At 71.1% G+C, this 15,992-nt stretch overlaps 3 protein-coding genes across 9 annotated transcripts in view; all 3 read right to left on the minus strand.

The window, feature by feature from the left end:
* Positions 1–222: 222 nt before the first annotated feature.
* On the minus strand, positions 223–2,218 carry PPIA (peptidylprolyl isomerase A). The gene is made up of 5 exons (XM_075444596.1): positions 2,085–2,218; positions 1,221–1,251; positions 1,034–1,122; positions 661–833; positions 223–542 (listed from the first exon to the last, which is right to left on the minus strand). Exons 1-5 carry the CDS (start codon positions 2,151–2,153, stop codon positions 407–409), a joined length of 498 nt encoding a protein of 165 aa, XP_075300711.1. The 5' UTR covers positions 2,154–2,218; the 3' UTR covers positions 223–406.
* Positions 2,219–2,699: 481 nt separating this feature from the next.
* On the minus strand, positions 2,700–9,346 carry ZMIZ2 (zinc finger MIZ-type containing 2). Of its 4 annotated transcripts, XM_075444794.1 has the most exons (19): positions 9,266–9,346; positions 8,671–8,783; positions 8,460–8,574; positions 8,167–8,369; positions 7,882–8,074; positions 7,540–7,794; positions 7,277–7,450; positions 7,118–7,183; positions 6,870–7,041; positions 5,945–6,089; positions 5,077–5,287; positions 4,878–4,983; positions 4,549–4,706; positions 4,392–4,459; positions 4,235–4,303; positions 3,886–4,130; positions 3,654–3,805; positions 3,360–3,551; positions 2,700–3,225 (listed from the first exon to the last, which is right to left on the minus strand). In XM_075444794.1, the coding sequence occupies exons 2-19, from the start codon at positions 8,718–8,720 to the stop codon at positions 3,118–3,120; spliced, it is 2,682 nt and encodes an 893-aa protein (XP_075300909.1). In that variant the 5' UTR covers positions 8,721–8,783; positions 9,266–9,346; the 3' UTR covers positions 2,700–3,117. The 4 variants fall into 4 exon arrangements, with proteins under 4 accessions (XP_075300909.1, XP_075300911.1, XP_075300910.1 ...); XM_075444796.1 differs by lacking the exon at positions 7,277–7,450; XM_075444795.1 differs by lacking the exon at positions 9,266–9,346 and having other exon boundaries at positions 8,671–9,023.
* A 592-nt stretch (positions 9,347–9,938) lies between these two features.
* Positions 9,939–15,992, minus strand: part of OGDH (oxoglutarate dehydrogenase) — a 32,996-nt gene continuing 26,942 nt past the window's right edge. For all 4 annotated transcript variants that reach the window (XM_075444530.1, XM_075444528.1, XM_075444531.1 and 1 more), the window contains 12 exons: positions 15,211–15,363; positions 14,506–14,608; positions 14,157–14,285; positions 12,912–13,062; positions 12,690–12,817; positions 12,424–12,602; positions 12,242–12,313; positions 11,720–11,842; positions 11,235–11,307; positions 10,695–10,858; positions 10,455–10,609; positions 9,939–10,368 (listed from right to left, as the gene is read on the minus strand). In XM_075444530.1, coding sequence (XP_075300645.1) covers positions 10,248–10,368; positions 10,455–10,609; positions 10,695–10,858; positions 11,235–11,307; positions 11,720–11,842; positions 12,242–12,313; positions 12,424–12,602; positions 12,690–12,817; positions 12,912–13,062; positions 14,157–14,285; positions 14,506–14,608; positions 15,211–15,363 — 1,551 coding nt within the window. In that variant the 3' untranslated portion in view covers positions 9,939–10,247. The remainder of the gene's footprint in view (positions 10,369–10,454; positions 10,610–10,694; positions 10,859–11,234; positions 11,308–11,719; positions 11,843–12,241; positions 12,314–12,423; positions 12,603–12,689; positions 12,818–12,911; positions 13,063–14,156; positions 14,286–14,505; positions 14,609–15,210; positions 15,364–15,992) is intronic.

Genomic DNA, 15,992 nt, shown 5'->3' on the forward strand with positions numbered 1-15,992 from the left:
GGGCTCTGGGCAACCTGATGCACAGAATCACAGAATGTTCGGGGTTGGCAGCACTGAAGCCCTCACTGACCAGCTCTGCACCAGGCCCAGCTGCCTGCATCTGTTCACTCTGGACCCTACTGAGGGCCTGGGGTAGCCACACTTGCAGGGATCCTCATGCCTCCCCCCCCCCTCCTTTCTCCCACACCCCCACACCCCCAGGAAGAAGAGAAGGGGGCCCACTGTGGTTTAACTCGTTTTATTTAGACTCATAAAGGTAACTCTGCGGCCCAGCTGGACCGTGCACATGGGGCCAAGGCCCAGTAGAAACGCAGCAGTAGGTCTGGAGCGGGGTGGGACGGGGTGAGCTGCAGCGGGGCGCGGCGCCCGGGCTGCCAGAGGAATGGTCAGTCGTTAAGAGGAGAGTTTACGAGAGCTGCCCGCAGTCGGTAATGGTGATCTTCTTGCTCGTCTTGCCATCTTTGGAGCCACAGCGCTCCATGGCCTCCACCACGTTCATCCCCTCCTTGACGCGGCCGAAGACGACGTGCTTGCCATCCAACCTGCAGGAGAAGCACCAGTCACCATGGGCATCCTCCATCCCCACGCAGGGACCTCGACTGCCACCTCCCTGCCGGGGTGGATGCTGGGGACCACCCGCAGCCTCCCCCCTCCGCTCACCATTCAGTCTTGGCAGTGCAGATGAAGAACTGGGAGCCGTTCGTGTTGGGGCCAGCGTTGGCCATGGACAGGATGCCAGGGCCCGTGTGCTTCAGGATGAAGTTCTCATCGGGGAACTTCTCCCCATAGATGGATTTGCCGCCAGTGCCGTTGTGGCGCGTGAAGTCGCCACCCTGAAAAAAAAAAGCGGCATTTCAGGTCCTCAGCGCAGGAGAAGACTCTCGAACCGGGCACAGCGGCCCTGCAGGGGCTGCAGGCAGGAGGCAGAGCCGCCTTCCCACCCCAAATCTGCCGGCACCCAACACCAACACCCACGCAAGCGCCAGCTCTCCTCACCCGCCCACCTCCCCGCTGCGGCGGGCGCGCCACACACCTGGCACATGAACCCAGGAATGATTCTGTGGAAGCAGGACCCCTTGTAGCCAAATCCCTTCTCGCCGGTGCTCAGGGCGCGGAAATTTTCTGCAAAAGGAAGAGGAAAACCGCAGTGAGCGGCTTCGCTCGGACCGGCGTCGGGGAGAGCGTCGGGGCTCGGCGCAGCCCGGCGCCGCGTTACCAACCTGCTGTCTTGGGGACCTTGTCTGCGAAGAGCTGCAAAGGGAGGAGAGGCCGTTAGCCAGGCTGGGGTGCAGACCGGCTGCCCCCCCGCCCCGGGGGGCACCCCCAGCCCGCGGGGAGCCCTCCCCCAGCTGCAGAACCCCCCCCTCTGGAAACTCTGAGCTAAGCGACGCGGCATCCACCCGAGCTGCGGCAGATGCGGATTAAATTTTAAAAATTAAATTAAATAAAAAAAAGCCCTGGTTGCCCTCGAGCGGGAGCGGCCGCGCCTCCCAGTGCCCCGGGGCCGGAGCGGGAGGCAGCGGGGGGGCAGCGGGGGCTGCGGCAGCCGCAGCCATGCCCGGAGCGCAGGCCCGGCCGTGCCGGAGATGCCTGAGACGCTCGGCGGGGCGAGAAGCGCCCGGCCGGGACCGGGCTGCCCAGCGGAGCATCCCCGGGGTGAGGACGGGGATCGGGGGCCGGGGGTCGCCCCGCTGCAGCCGCCGAGGGGCGGCCGGGACAAAATGGCGGCGCGGGGAGCGGGAAGGGCCGGGGCGAGGCCGCCCGGGAGCGGCGGGAAGGGGCCGGGGGCGGCGAGCGGGGGCTGCCCGGGCTGCGGGCGGGGCCGGCCGCCCGCTCCGCCGCCGCGCTCGGCCCTTTGTTCCCCGCCGGGACCGGCACCGAGCCCCCCCCCCCCCATCGATCGCGGGGGCCGTGGCCACGTGGAGGCGGCCCCCCCCGCCCCGGCCGCGCAGGCGCGGAGCCCCCCGCCCCGCAACGGCCCCGGCCAGGAAATGGCGGCACCGCCGAGCCCCCCGCCCCCCTCCCCCCGCCGCCGCCGCCGCCGCCTCATGCACCGCACCCCCCCACCCCATCCCGCCCCCCACCTCGAAGGTGACGCGGCCCAGGGGCTCGCCGTTGGCGGCGATGTCGAAGAAGACGACGGGGTTGGCCATGGCGGGGCGGGAGCGGGGCGGCGGCGACGGCTCCGGACGGCGGGCGCGGCGCAGCAGAAGGAGGCGGGCAGCCCGCCGCCGCTTATATAGGGGAGGGGAGAGCCCGCCTCCCCCGCGGCGCCGGCCAACGGCCGCTGGCGCTGCGGCGGAGCGGCGGGGCGGACGGCCAATCGGCGAGGCCGCGTTTGAAAAGGAAGGGGGGAGGGGGGAGAAGAAGCGGGGGCGCGCGGGTCTGGCGGACAGGCAGGGCGGGGCGCGCATGCGCGGTGCGGGGGAGCGGTGCGGGGCCCGGGCTGATGGCGGGGGGTGGGGGGACGGGGCGCGCTCCCCCCGCGGTGAACCCCGCAGCCCCCGGGCGAGGCCCCCCCCCCACCCCCTTCCCGCCGTTAATCATTGATGGCGGCGGGCACGCTTCACCGCCCGCCCCACCCCCCCCCCACCGCAGCCGTCGCGGGGGGGGGGGGGACGGGACAGGACACACAGGACCCAGCCACCCCCCCCAACCCCCCGCACAGCGGGGGACAAAGAGCCGCGGGGGGACACGCGGGGAGCCCCGCCGGAACGAAATCCTTTAATAGCGACCGGGAGACGTACAGGGACATGGGGGGGCGGGGGGGGGCCGAGCCCCGGGGGGGGCCGAGCCCCGCACCCCCCCCCCCCGGCGCGTATCTGACACGGGGAGCAGCGTATGCACATGTATACAGCGACGCGATTGCCTTTAAATACGTGGGGGGGGTCTCGGGGGGGGGGTAGTGTTTCTACACTATGTACAGCCTTGTGCTTCTGGGGGGGGGGGGGGGAGCCCATCCGTCCGTCCGTCCGTCCGTCTCCTCGCGTCCCTTCTGCGGAGCCCCCTTGCTGGGGGGGGTCCTGGCTCGGTGGTGGGCAGGAGCACACCGGTGCTGCCCCCCCCCAGCCCCGTGGTGGGGTTCGGGGGGGGCTGGCGGGGGGGGGCGAGGATGTCTCAGTTGTTCTCGAAGAGGGAGAGGAGGTCGTCGTTGCTGCTGCTGGGGTGGTCGGGGGGGCCCAGGTAGGAGAGCAGCTCGTCGGGGTTCGTCAGCTCGGGCAGGAGCTGGGGGCGGCAGCGTGTGACCACCGGTGTGTCCCCCCCCCAGCTCCCCCCCACCCCCCCCACGGCAGCCAGGGGTCCCGAACCGACAGCGGGACCCCCAGCCCCCCCCCCCCTCCCCGCTCCGGGGTACTCACGTCGAGAGCAGGCTCGGACCCGTCGCCCGTGGCGGCCATGCCGGGCGCGGGGGGGAAGGTGAGGTCGGCGGGGGGGGCCAGGGGGGGCCGTGCCGGCGCGCTCCGGTGGTGCAGCGGCTGCGCCGGGACCGGGGGGTGCAGCCCCGGTTGCACCGGGGGGTGGGACGGCTCCATCCGCCCCGGCTGGGGCAGCTGGGGGGGGAGCACAGTGGTGAGACCCCCCCCCTCCACCGGGACCCCCCACTCCCGGGGGGGGCCTGGCGGGGGGAGCCCCCCACCCGCAGCCCCGCTGACCTGTGTGGGGGGCTTCTCAGGGGCCAGGAGGCCACCGGCGATGTCGGACTGGTAGGAGATGGGGGGGGGTCCCGGGGCGAAGTCGCTCAGCGTCGGCGTGCCGGGGGGGGGGAACGGCTCGGGGAAGCCCCCGGGGCCTGGAAAGCTGGAACCTGCGGGAGCAACGCAGGCGGTCGGGTGGGTCGGGGGGCACAGAGAGGGCCCACCCCGTCCCCCGTGGGTGCCCCCGTACCCGGGGTGCCATAGTCGGCGGCGGCACCGGGCGGCGGCGGCGGCAGCGCCGGGAAGGGCGCGGAACCGGGCCCCAGCGCCGCGATCATCTCCATGATGCTGGGCAGCACCATGTGCGTGGGGCTGAGGGTCCGGCACCGCTTCAGCGCCGGCCCCTCCGGCTCCTCCTTGACGTGGACGTCGGGTTTGACCGGGACGGGTTTCCAGCTGCACGTCGGGTCGATGGTGATCTCCTCGTGCTCCGAGCTGCGGGAGGGGAGAGGGGGGGTCAGGGTGAGGGGATTCGGCTGCACGGCCCCCCCAGGGATGCTGCCGGTGACGGACGGGACAGACGGACAGGGAACGCTTACTTCTGGATGTAGATCAAGATGCCCAGCATGTACTGGTCCACCTCCAGCCCCTCCAGCAGCGCCGTCTTACTGCAGGCAGGGAGAAGCGGGGTGAGCGCAGGGAGACCCCTCCCAGGCAGGGGAACCCCCCCACCCCCGGCAGGGCCCCCCCACTCACTTGCAGACCGGACACCGCCACGTCCCCCTCTCGCAGTTGAGCTGCAGGTAGGACTCCAGGTCGAAGCACTGCAGGGGGAGAGCGGTGGCTGAGCTGGCGGGGGGGGGGACACGGGGGTGGGGGACACCCCCCAGCCCCCCGCCGCCTCCACCCCTACCTGTATGTGGCGGCAGTCGTGGCCCCTGGCCGGGAGCTGAATCCTCCGGAAGGTGATGGGACACTTGAGGGACACCTTGATGGCCGTCTGCTCCACGCCGTCCTCGCCGTTGGGCCCCGGGGTGCCGGGGATGGTCCCGCTGCTGAAGTTCCGCTTGACTGGGGCGGGGGGGACACACACCGAGGGTCAGAACTGGGATACTGGGATGGCGCTGGCAGCGCGGTGGCATCTGGGCACGGTGCCCCATCACCCCCCCGCCACGCTGCGGCCCCAGACCAGGGTGTCCCCCCACGCCCACCCTGTCCCCCCCCCCCAGCCGCGGCGCTCACTTTTGGTGATGCAGTGCTCGGCGGGGAGCAGGCGCTTCTTGATCAGCCCCTGCAGCACCGAGCGCACCGAGGGCCGGTGCACCAGCTGCAGGACGAAGAGGTGGGACTGCGGAGAGACGGCGTGGGGGGGGGGCTGAGCTGCTGCCGCCGCGACCGCAGCCCCCCCCGAGGCCCGGACCCCCCTCCGCCGGCGACTCACGCAGCAGCAGGCGGTGACGGTGATCTGGATGGTGTTCCTGCCGGGCTGGCAGACGTGCTTCAGGTAGAGCGGCTTGTGGGAGGTCTTGTTGTCGCCGCGCTCGATGGTGAGCGGCGTGGCGTTGACGCTGACCTGCACCGAGGCCGGCCAGTTGGTGTTCATCTGCCGGTCCTCGTGGTGGTAGCACTTGAACTGGAGCTCCAGGTCGGGCCTGGCAGGGCGGGCAGGGGTGTGGGCGGCGGGGCGAGCAGGGGGTGCGCCCGCACGCGAGGCCCTGGGCTGGGTACTGCCGCGCCGCGCCGCGCCAGGCAGCACCGTGCTGTGCCGGATGCCACTGCGCCATGCAGCACCGTGCCAAGCAGTGCCCTGTGCCACCACGCACCGTGCTGTGCCGGGTACCACTGCACCATGCAGCACCGTGCCAAGCAGTGCCCTGTGCCACCACGCACCGTGCTGTGCCGGGTACCACTGCACCATGCAGCACCGTGCCATGCCAGGTACTGCCGCGCACCGTGCTGTGCCGTGGCACGCCGGGTACCACTGCGCCATGCAGCACCACGCTGTGCCATGCAGTGCCAGGTACCACCGCGCACAGTGCCATGCCGCGCAGTACCAGGCACCACTGCGCACCGTGCTGTGCCATGGCATGCCATGTACCCCCGTGCCATGCAGCACCGTGCTGTGCCACACAGCGCCAGGTACCGCCGCGCCATGCCGACCCACACCGCGGCACAGCACACCATGCCAAGCTGCGCCATGGCACAGATCGCCACGCACAGCACCACGTGGCGACGAGCCACGCTGCGTAGCGCCGCGCCGCGCAGCACCCCGTGACGCCGCAGTGCCCCCCCCCCGCCGAAGCCCCCACCTCATCATGAGGGTCTTGTAGACGGAGTCGCGCAGCTGGAAGACGTGGTTGCTGACGGCCAGGTTGTGCTGCAGGCGGAAGGGCTCCAGCACCACGCCGTCCCGCACCGGGAAGGTCAGGCGCAGCTCCTCGCCGGGGGCCGGCCCTGCCGGGGACGCCGTCAGCAGGGACCCCGCGCCCCACCATGCCCCACCCACTGACGGCCCACCCTGCAGGGAGCTCCGCCCCAGAAAAGAGGCCCCTCCCACTCCAGGACACCCCTGTCCCTATGCAGGAAGCTCCTCCCACACAGAGGCCCCACCCCTGCAGAGGGGAGGCTCCTCCCACTCCATGACACCCTGCCCCTATGCAAGAAGCCCCTCCCACACAAGGAGGCCCCACCTCCACATCAGACACCCCTGCCACTCTGCAAGAGCCCACCCCTATGCAAGAAGCCCCTCCCACTATACAGCCACACCCCATCCATGCTGGAAGCTTGTCCCACTGATGGCCCCTCCCACTATTCAAGAGGCCCCTCCCACTCCAGGAGGCCCCACCCCTATGCAAGAAGCCCCTCCCACTCCAGGAGGCCCCACCCTCACAGTGGAAGCCCCTCCCACCAAAACAACCACTCCTCTGAAGCCCCTCCCACACAGGCCTCACCCTTTTCACAAGCCCCTCCCACTTCTCACAGCCCTGCCCCCTTCCCAGAAAGCCCCTCCCACTGCTTCAATCTGCCTTTTTATTGGCCATATGTGAGGGCCCCCCAAAACCCTGGCAGTGGCCACGCCCCTTGTACTGAAGCCCCACCCTTTCCTTCAATTCCCCCCCACGGCACTTAAAGGGGCAATGACCACCGGGCTGGCAGCGGTGGGGCCCACACCGGGGGGGGAATCTCTGGGATGTGCCCCCCCCTCACTCCCCCCGCCCCGCCGGGGGCACCTACCCGAGGGGGACGGGTGCAGGGAGGTGACGCTGGGCTTCATGTCCGGCAGGAAGGGCGACTTCACGTCCTGACCCGGGGACGCGTAGGGGGGGATGCCGCTGCCCGGCGTCATGGGCGGCGTGGGGTTCCCGGCCAGCGGCGAGCTGGGGTACCCCGGCAGCGACCGGCCCGGCTGCGGAGGCAGTGCCACCCTCAGCGCCCCGCCGCGCCGCCACTGCCCCCCGCCCCCCCCCGGTGCCGGCACTCACCCCGTTGACGGCCGCCTGGCTGTAGGCGCCGAAGCCAGCGCCCTGCCCATTGAACTGCTCAGCCGGCTGCGGGAGGAGGAAAGCCCCCGGGGGCTGGCACCGGGCGACAGCAGACCCCCGGTGCCCCCCGCCCCGTGCCCGCTGTCCCCCCTCCGCTACCTTGTAGTAGGGTCCGGCATTGCCCGAGGCGGAGAGGTACTGGCCCATGCCCTGCTGCAGCCTGTGGCCGGGGTAGGAGGGGGACGGAGCGGAGGGCTGGGGGGCACTGGGAGCGTACTGGGCACCGGCCGCAGCGTACTGCCCGCCCTGGAGGTACTGCTGCGCCGGGTATCCCTGCGGGGCGGGGGGTCAGCGCCGATGGGGCGGGGGGGGACACACGACGGTCCCGGCATGCCACGGTCCCTGCCGGCGCGGGTGCTCACCTCACTGGAGTACGCCCGCTTGAGGCTCTGCCGGGGGAGCTGCTGGCTCGGGGGGGGGCCAGGGTAGGTGTGCTGGGGCATCCGCTGCCCGCCGTACAGCGAGCCGGCGCCGGGAGCCCGCGCGGGGCTCATGCTCACCGGGGAGATGCCGGAGGGGGCCACGACACCCGCCATGCCAGCCGGGCTCATGCCAGCAGGGCCGCGGGGTCCGGCGTGGGGCAGGAACTGGCTGCTGAAGGGCTGCCCCGCGCCCATCTGCGGCGGGGAGGGAGGGGAGGGGGATCACGGCGGGGTGGGGGCGGCCGCTGGGCCCCCCCAGCTCCGCTGCCACCCGGCTCTTACCGCGCCGTACTGGCTCAGCTCCTGGCTCTGCTTCTCCTGCAGCGCCGCCACCGTCGCCGTCGCCGTCGCCGTGGCCGTCGCGGCAGCAGCGGCCACGGCGGCGGCAGCGGCCGCCTGGGTGAAGTCAGCGGGGGGCCGAGCGGCGTGTGAGGGGAGCCCCATCCCGCCGGGGCCGCCGGGGCTGCCGGCGTAGCTGGAGGACGGAGAACCGGGGAAGCGGCGTGCGGCCATGCCGCTGGCGCGTGGCACGTCGCGGCGGGGTGGGGGGTATGGGACCGGCTTTACCTGGCGGCGAAGCCCGGCGTGCCAGGGTAGGCGCCGCGGCCGTAGACCCCGGGTTGGACGTAGCCCTTCCCGGGCGCTCCCTCGGCGAACGGCTGCTGCTGCAGGAACGGCGGCGAGCTGACGCCCGAGCCGGCGCCCGCCATGCCGGGCAGCAGCGGGGTGCTGGAGCTGCTCCCGCCGGGGCCCATGGGGCTGCCGAAAACCTGGGGGGACGGGGAGGCGGGGGGGCACAGGGGGTCAGCCCTGCCCGCTGCGGGGGTCCCCAGGGCAGGGGGGGGGGACGCGGAGGGTACCTGGCTCTGGGAGGTGTTGCTGACACCCCAGACGGTCGTTACCACGGAGAGGGATCCCGCCGGCTGATTGGTGCTCGGTTGCCAAGGAACAGCCTCGTATGCAAATGAACCATCACTAAAAAGATTTAAAAAAAAAATAAAACACCCCCAATTAATGAAAGCGAAGGGTGACGGTGCGGGAGGGGGGGGTGGGGGGGTGGGGGGGGCTCACCCGTGCGGCGTGGGCGGCAGGGAGGGTTTCATGGGGTTCATGGAGGTCATCGGCGGCGGGCACAGGCGGGGGGCTCCGAGGCGGCGGCGGGGCCGGCGTCAGCGTCAGCGGGGCTGCGGGCGGGAGGGGGATGAGGGGGCGGCAGGGACCCCCCCAAACCTGGGCCTCCGCCATCGGGCCCGGCGGGGGGGGGGGGATCGCGGCGCCCCAGGAACCCCCGCGGGCACAGACACACCCCCCCCCCCGCGCGCCGTGGGCTCTCCCTCCCCCCCCAGGGAACCGCGGGGACTTCCCAAGGCGACACCCGGGGAGGGGGGGACGGGCCAGATCAGGCTCACCCCCCCCCCGGGTATATTTGGGGGGGACGCGGGGTCACCCCAGCACTTTCGCTCCCCCCCGGGAGGTGCCACCGCCCCCCCCCCCCGCCGCTGACAGCCCCCTCCCCCCCCCGCGACACCGCGCGGCCGGGCCGCCCCCCCCCCCCCCGGCGTTGTCATGGCAACCGGCCCCGGGGGCGGCGGGGGGGGGGGGGGGGCGCGGGGCCGTTTGCAGCCGCGCGCGCGGCCCCTCCCCGCGCGCCCCTGCCCGCACTCACCGTCGCGAGCGGCCCAAAATGGCCCTGGCGGCGCCGGGCGCGCGCGGCTGCGCGGAAGCTGCGCGGGATTTTCAGCCCGCGCGCGGCCCCGGCTCCATGGCGGGGGCGCGGGGGGGGCGGGGCGCGGGGCGGGGCGGGGCCGAGCCGAACCCAACCGGACCGGGCCGGGCCGGGCCGAGCCGAGCCCGCGCCGCCGCCGCCGCGCACAATGGGGCCGCGAGCTCATCAGTATGCACGGGCCGCCCCGCCCCGCCCCGCCCCGCCAGGCGCGGGCAGCCGAGCGCCGAGCGGTGCTCGTGACACTGGGGGGGGGGGGGAATCGCGCGTGTGACGACCCGCGCGTGAGCGGTGGGGGAGGGGGGTGACACCGGGCGCGACACGCGCGTGCGGCGGCGTGACGGGCGCCCGTGACAGCAATGGGCGGGGCCGGGGGCCGCGCGTGCGTGCGGCGGAGCCCACGCGTGTGTGTGAGCGGCGGGGGGGGGAGGAACGCTCCCCCCGCGCGCGCCGGGGTGCCCGCGTGATCGCGACGCGCGACAGCGCGACCTCCCCCTTCCCCCCCCCAGAGGCTGCCCTCGCGCGCGCGAACACCCGTGGCCGGGCATGGGGGGTCGCGCACCCCCACCCCCCTCCCCCCCCCCGCACCCCACGCGTGAAGCAGGACCCGCGCGGCGCCGGCAGCTCTCGGTGTTTATTGGGAAGCCGAACGCGACCCCGGCCGGGGGCTGCCCCCCACCCCCCCCCCCCCCAACCCCCACGGGTGCTCGGGGAGGGGGACGGGGTGGGGGACCCCCCCGAGGGACTGGGAGGAACTGGGAAGCGGCTGGGCCGGCGGCACTCGGCGAGGGGGGGGGGCTGCGGGGGGGGGGGGGTCACCTCCCAGCCCCACTCCCCCCCCCCCCCGGCGGCTGCACCCCCGCCCGGGTGCGCGAGGGTCGGTGGTTACGGGGGGCGAGCGGGGGCCGGACGCCGCCGCCCGCGCTCAGGCCAGGCCCTTGAAGGCGTCGAGGTTGAAGGCCGTGTCCAGCAGCCGCTGCAGCTCCGTCACGTGCGTCTTCTTGTTGCCCGTGGCCGGCGCGGCCGCCGGCTCCCTCCCCGCGTACCTATAGGGGAGAAGGCGGGCGGTGAGGGGGGGGTCCGCACCCCACATCCCCCCCCCAAGCATCACGGCCGTCCCTCGGGTCCCCACCAGACGGGCTTGGCGCGGTTGATGGTGGTGCGGAGCCGGGGCTTGACGTAGTCGTAGTAGCCCTGGTTCTTGTGCTCCTCCTGGCACCACACCAGCTCGGCCGCCGGGTACTTCTGGGCCTCGCGCTGGAGGAGGTCGAAGGGGAACGGCGAGAGCTGCGGGGGGACAGGGAGCAGCGTCACGGCGGCGTCACGGCGGTGTCGCCACCCCCGGCCCCGAAGGCGGCCGGACCCCGCTCACCTGCTCCACCCTGGTGATGGCCACGTCAGCCTCCATCTGCCGGGCCTTGCGCTCGCGCGTCAGGTCGTAGTAGACCTTCCCGGTGCAGAACAGCACCCGCTTCACCCGCTCGGGGCTCTGGGCCGCGGCGCCGCCGTCGGGGATGACGCGGAGGAAGTGGGTGCCTGCCAGCGGGGGGTGGGACACGCCATCACCCACCACCCCGGCACCCACGTCCCGCGCCCGCCCCGGCAAACCGCAGAGACAGAGCCAGACCCGCTGGTACTGGGAGCGGCTCCCAGTACGAACCATCGCGGCCCGGCGGGACGCGGAGCGAGGAAGCGCGACGGCGAAGCCGAGCCACGGCTCCCCGAGGTGCCGGCCTCGCCGCTCCGATGAGCCGGGCCGCCGGCTGCCATGGGGATGGCAGCCACGATGGCGTTGGCGTCGCTCTGCGGCACGCGGTGGTCGCTGCCAAGCGGACTTTCCCCGAGGCCGGCCGGCTCCTGCCCTTCACCCTTCATCCCGGGGGCCAAACACCCGCCCGGGGGCCGCGCGTACCTGGCAGCATGTCGTTGAAGCTGGAGCGGGCTTCAGGGTGACGCAGCAGCGACTTCGGAGTGAAGATGATCAGCTGGGGGGGGGGAGAGGAGGCAGAGCGGGGCGGTCAGCCTCGCCGGGACGCCTCCGCACGCCGGCGTGCCCGAGCGCGGGATCCGCGACGAGAGATTTCCTCCTCGCCCGGCTGCTGCGCTCTGCCGGATCGGGCACCGGTCGCCGACGGCACCGGCTTTCCCAGCGTGGGTTTCCCCGGCGGAAGGGTTTGCGCTGCCGGGGAGCTGCCCCGCGGCGGGACTGGGTTATTTACCCCCGGTCGCAGCCCGCGTGCCCCCAGCACCCTGAGGCCCGAGGCCCAGGCAAAGCGCCCGGCGTTTGCCACCGAGGCGCAGGACGGAGCCCGCGGCGAGCCCCGTGCCCCGGCTGGGCAGGGACGCAGGGCTGCCGTGGCCGGGCAGCGCGCCGGGCGCCGAGCCGCCAGCACTGACCGGCTTGCGGAAGGGCAGCAGGATCTGGCGCCGGAGGACGTGGAAGAAGTTGGCCGGCGTGGAGCAGTTGACGACGATCCAGTTGCAGTCGTAGAGCTGGCGCACGTCAAAGTCGTCCAGCTTCTGCCTCGGCGGGCGCGGGGATGGCAAGAAACACACGGTGCCTCTTGGCCTCGCGGCTCCGGCAGGGGGGAGAAGAGAGGCCCCCAGCCCCCCCACCCCGAGTGCACAGAGCCCCAGGCGAGGTTGCAGGTCTGTGCCCGCCACCTCAGGGGGCCACGGGGGTCCCTACCGCCGCTTTGGGGGCCACCCACCCCCCCTCGCCGTGCAGCGGCCCCTGGGGCGGCGGAGCTGTAGCCTGGGCAGTGGGGGTCAGCCCCTTCCCCCAAACCCCCCCCTCGTGCCGCGGGGCGTCCCACGGCTCCCAGCTCCGTGACACCATCCCAGCCCGGCCGGGCGTCCCTGCCCTCCCTCCCCGTCTCGCATCCGCTGGATCCAGGACACGGCACGGCCGCCACTCACGGGGAAGACGTCGGGATCGTCGTTGCACATCTGCAAGAACCGCTCCGGGCGGGCGGAGGAGTGCTCGGGACCCTGCGGGGACGCAGCGGCGGGGAAGGGTGAGCAGCGAGCGAGGAGCTGACGCAGGGCACGCCGCCCTCAGCTCCACCTCGGCCCGCGAGCTGGGGCGGGGGGGTCCCTACCATGCCCTCCATGCCGTGGGGAAGCAGCAGGACGATGCCGTTCTGCCGGACCCACTTGGCCTGCCCGGGACAGATGAACTGGTCGATGATGCACTGAGCCGTGTTGTGGAAGTCCCCAAACTGCGCTTCCCAAAGCACCAGGGCGTTGGGGCTGGCCATGGCGAAGCCCAGCTCGAATCCTGAGGGATGGGAGAGAATCGAAGCGGGGTTATCCTGCCGGCGTGGGCTCGCATCGCCGGGCGGCGGGCGCGGAGCTCCTCGCTCACCCAGGACGCCGTACTCCGAGAGCGAGCTGTTGCAGACGGTGTACGGAGCCTGGTTGGGCCAGAGATGGTTCATGGGGATGCAGGTCCTCTTGTCCACATTCTGATCGTGCAGGACGTGGTGGCGATGGCTGGAAGAGCGGGAAGCGTTACTCCACGTCACCCTTCGGATCCCTTCCGGAAAGGCCGGAATTGCCTTCACGGCCACCAAAAGCACGGCTTTACCTGAACGTCCCCCTCTCGACGTCCTGGCCGCTGAGGCGGATGTGGATGCCCTCCTTGAGCAGGGAGCCAAAGGCCATGTATTCCGCCAGGGCCCAGTCCACGGTCCGGTTCTTCACCATCTCCCCACGGGTTTTCAGAATACGGCTCAGACCTGTCGGGACGGCAGCCGGTTCGTCGCCGGCACGGGAGGGAGCCCCAGCGACACCGTGTTTGGCCCACAGCTGCCCACGAGCGACAGACTGCAAATGCCCGGGGCGGAGGAACAGACCCACCTCTGCCAGCGGGACGGACCAGGGACGAGGAGCCGGGACTGCGGGGAAGGATCAGCTCCGAAGAGGAGCGACTCCTCGGCTCAGCTCCCTGCAGCACCTCGCATAGACTCACGGCAGGGTTTGGGTGGGAAGGGACCTGCAGAGGTCACCCTGTCCCACCGTCCCACCATGGGCAGGGACCCCTGCCACCAGCCCAGGGTGCTCAGAGCCCCGTCCAGCCTGGCCTTGAGTGTTGCCAGGGATGGGGCAGCCACAGCTGCTCTGGGCAGCCCTTTCCAGTGTCTCAGCACCCTCAGTATGAACTTCTTCCCTCTGAGGGTGACGGAGCCCCAGCCCAGGCTGCCCAGGGAGGCTGTGGAGTCTCCTTCTCTGGAGATATTCCAGCCCCGCCTGGACGCGGTGCTGTGCAGCCTGCTCTGGGTGACCCTGCTTGGGCAGGGGGTTGGGCTGGGTGACCCACAGAGGGGCCTGCCAACCCCCGCCATGCTGGGATTCTGTGTCTTCCTTTTCTCCCATCCAAACCTCCCCTCTTTCCGTTTCAATCCCTCGCCCCTTGTCCTGTCTCTACAGACCCTGGTAAAGTCTCTCTCCATCTTTCTCATCGCCCGGTTTATAGATCAGAAGGGCACCGTAAGGTCTCCTTGGAGCCTTCTCTTCTCCAGGCTGAGCACCCCCAGCTCTCTCAGCCTTTCCGCACAGCAGAGCTGTTCCAGCCCCGCCATCATTGCTGGGGCCTCCTGGCCCTGCTCCGACAGCTCCAGGTCTTTCCTGTGCTGCAGAGCCCAGGGCTGGACGCAGGGCTCCAGGGGCCTCAGGAGAGCGGGGCAGAGGGCAGACTCCCTTCCCTCGACCCGCTGGCCACACACATCGAAGCACTGTGACAGGTCCCTTCCTCCCAGGCCATGCTCCAGCCCCATCCCACATCTTCTCTGGAACAAACGCCCAGTCCGGCGCGGCCTCCAGCAGCTCCTACCTCCATGGATAGTGAAATCCTCCACCGGCACCGAGCTGGCCACTTGACCGATGTGTGTCAAGTCCTCTTCGTTCAGACCGGTGGAAGGGCAGGTCATGCTCCGGGGCTGCCCGTCCAGAGTGAAGAAGCCTGCAGGAGGAGGAGCAGGTCCAACCGTGCCGTGGGAGCCGTGCCCAGCTCCGCGCGAAGAGCTCAGGTCACGGCCACCCTCCAGCAAGGGCAGGGACGCCCGGAGCAGAGAATGTCACCCCACCTTCCCACCGGCCTGATTGACTAGGAAATCACGGCCACTGCTCTAGAGAAGCCAGGCTTTTCGCTAGGGACCTCCAGAACGTTGCTAACATCTTACCAGGCCAGGGTGAGTCCAGCCAGTGCTTGATGTGCAAAATCTTTTCATCCTTGGATCTCGCGTGGGCCTCCTCGCAGATCTTATCGTACTTGGCTATTTCCTCCTGAAAGGCAGAACCAGGAGGCGGAGGAATGTTAGCGAGGGGTCTCCAAACAAGGGTGTTGAGGCTGGGGACCTCGGCGAGAGCTTGCGGGGGTGCTGGAGGGCACAGCCGGTCCCCACAGCTCAGCCTTAGGGAGCGGAGCTGCTGCTGGAGGCCCCTGTCCCCCGAGGGACAGCTCTGCCGCCGTCCCAACCGACAACTCGCGTCCAACCCTACAGATGCCGCAAAGTGGTACCGGGCCGAGGAAGAGCCGGGGCAGGGGACCCGCCCCACGCATCCCCGAGGGCGGCAGAGCCCAGCTCTCCGTGTGTCCCAGCCGTGGAGACGGCCTGCGCTGCACCGGTCACGGGGCGATCCTCGGACCGGCTGTTCCTGCGCCGGTCGGAGCTGGCGCGGTCCGAGGACGAGCCCCGGCTCCTAAGCCCATCGCTGCCAGGTCTGCAGCGCTCGTCCGAGCCTCGCACGGCTCTGCCACCCTTAGGTGACAAAGACGAGCAGAAACGGGCCCCGTGACACCGTCCACACCCAGCGCTGAACCAAACAAGCAGTTTTCCCCGGAGATGCCGCCCGCCGTTTTCCTCCCAGGCTCCAAGCGACGGTACCTCGTACTCTGGCTGATTGACCACCCCCTGGGAAATCAGCAGCTCCGCGTATTTCTGCAGCACCGGCTTCTGTTTCCGGATCTGTTTGTACATCAGGGGTTGCGTGAACATGGGTTCGTCCATCTCGTTGTGACCGTTGCGCCGGTAACAAACCTGCCGGGAGGGGAAAGAGCCTTTGAGCGCAGCTCCTGCAACCCGCAGCTCCGGAAGCCGTCGGAGGACCGGGGTCTCCGTGCTAGGAAGGGTGAGAAACAGCCCAGGAGGGACCCAAGCGTGTCCTCCCCAACACCGGAGGCGAGGGCAGGCTCTGCAGAGGCAGCGCTGCCTCTCCAAGTGCCGTTCCAGCCTTGCTGCCTCACTTTACAGCACCTCTTCCCTCCCCTCACACCAAAAGGGCCAGACAAGCCTGGGGGACAGCAGGGTGACCATGAGCCAGCAGCGTGCCCTGGGTGCCAAGAAGGACAGTGGGACCCTGGGGTGCATCCAGAGGAGTGTGGGCAGCAGGGCGAGGGAGGTTCTCCTGCCCCTCTGCTCTGCCCTGGGGAGGCCCCATCTGCAGTGCTGGGTCCAGTGCTGGGCTCCCCGGTGCAAGAAAGATGAGGAGCTACTGGAGAGAGTCCAGCGGAGGGCTACGAGGATGAGGAGGGGACTGGAGCATCTCTGCTACGAGGAGAGGCTGAGGTAGCTGGGCTTGTTCAGCCTGGAGAAGAGAAGGCTGAGAGGGGACCTTCGAAATGCCTCTAAATATCTGCAGGGTGGGGGTCAGGAGGACGGGGCCAGAC

The sequence above is a fragment of the Opisthocomus hoazin genome, chromosome 28 (genome assembly GCF_030867145.1).
Source record: "Opisthocomus hoazin isolate bOpiHoa1 chromosome 28, bOpiHoa1.hap1, whole genome shotgun sequence".
NCBI lineage: Eukaryota > Metazoa > Chordata > Aves > Opisthocomiformes > Opisthocomidae > Opisthocomus > Opisthocomus hoazin.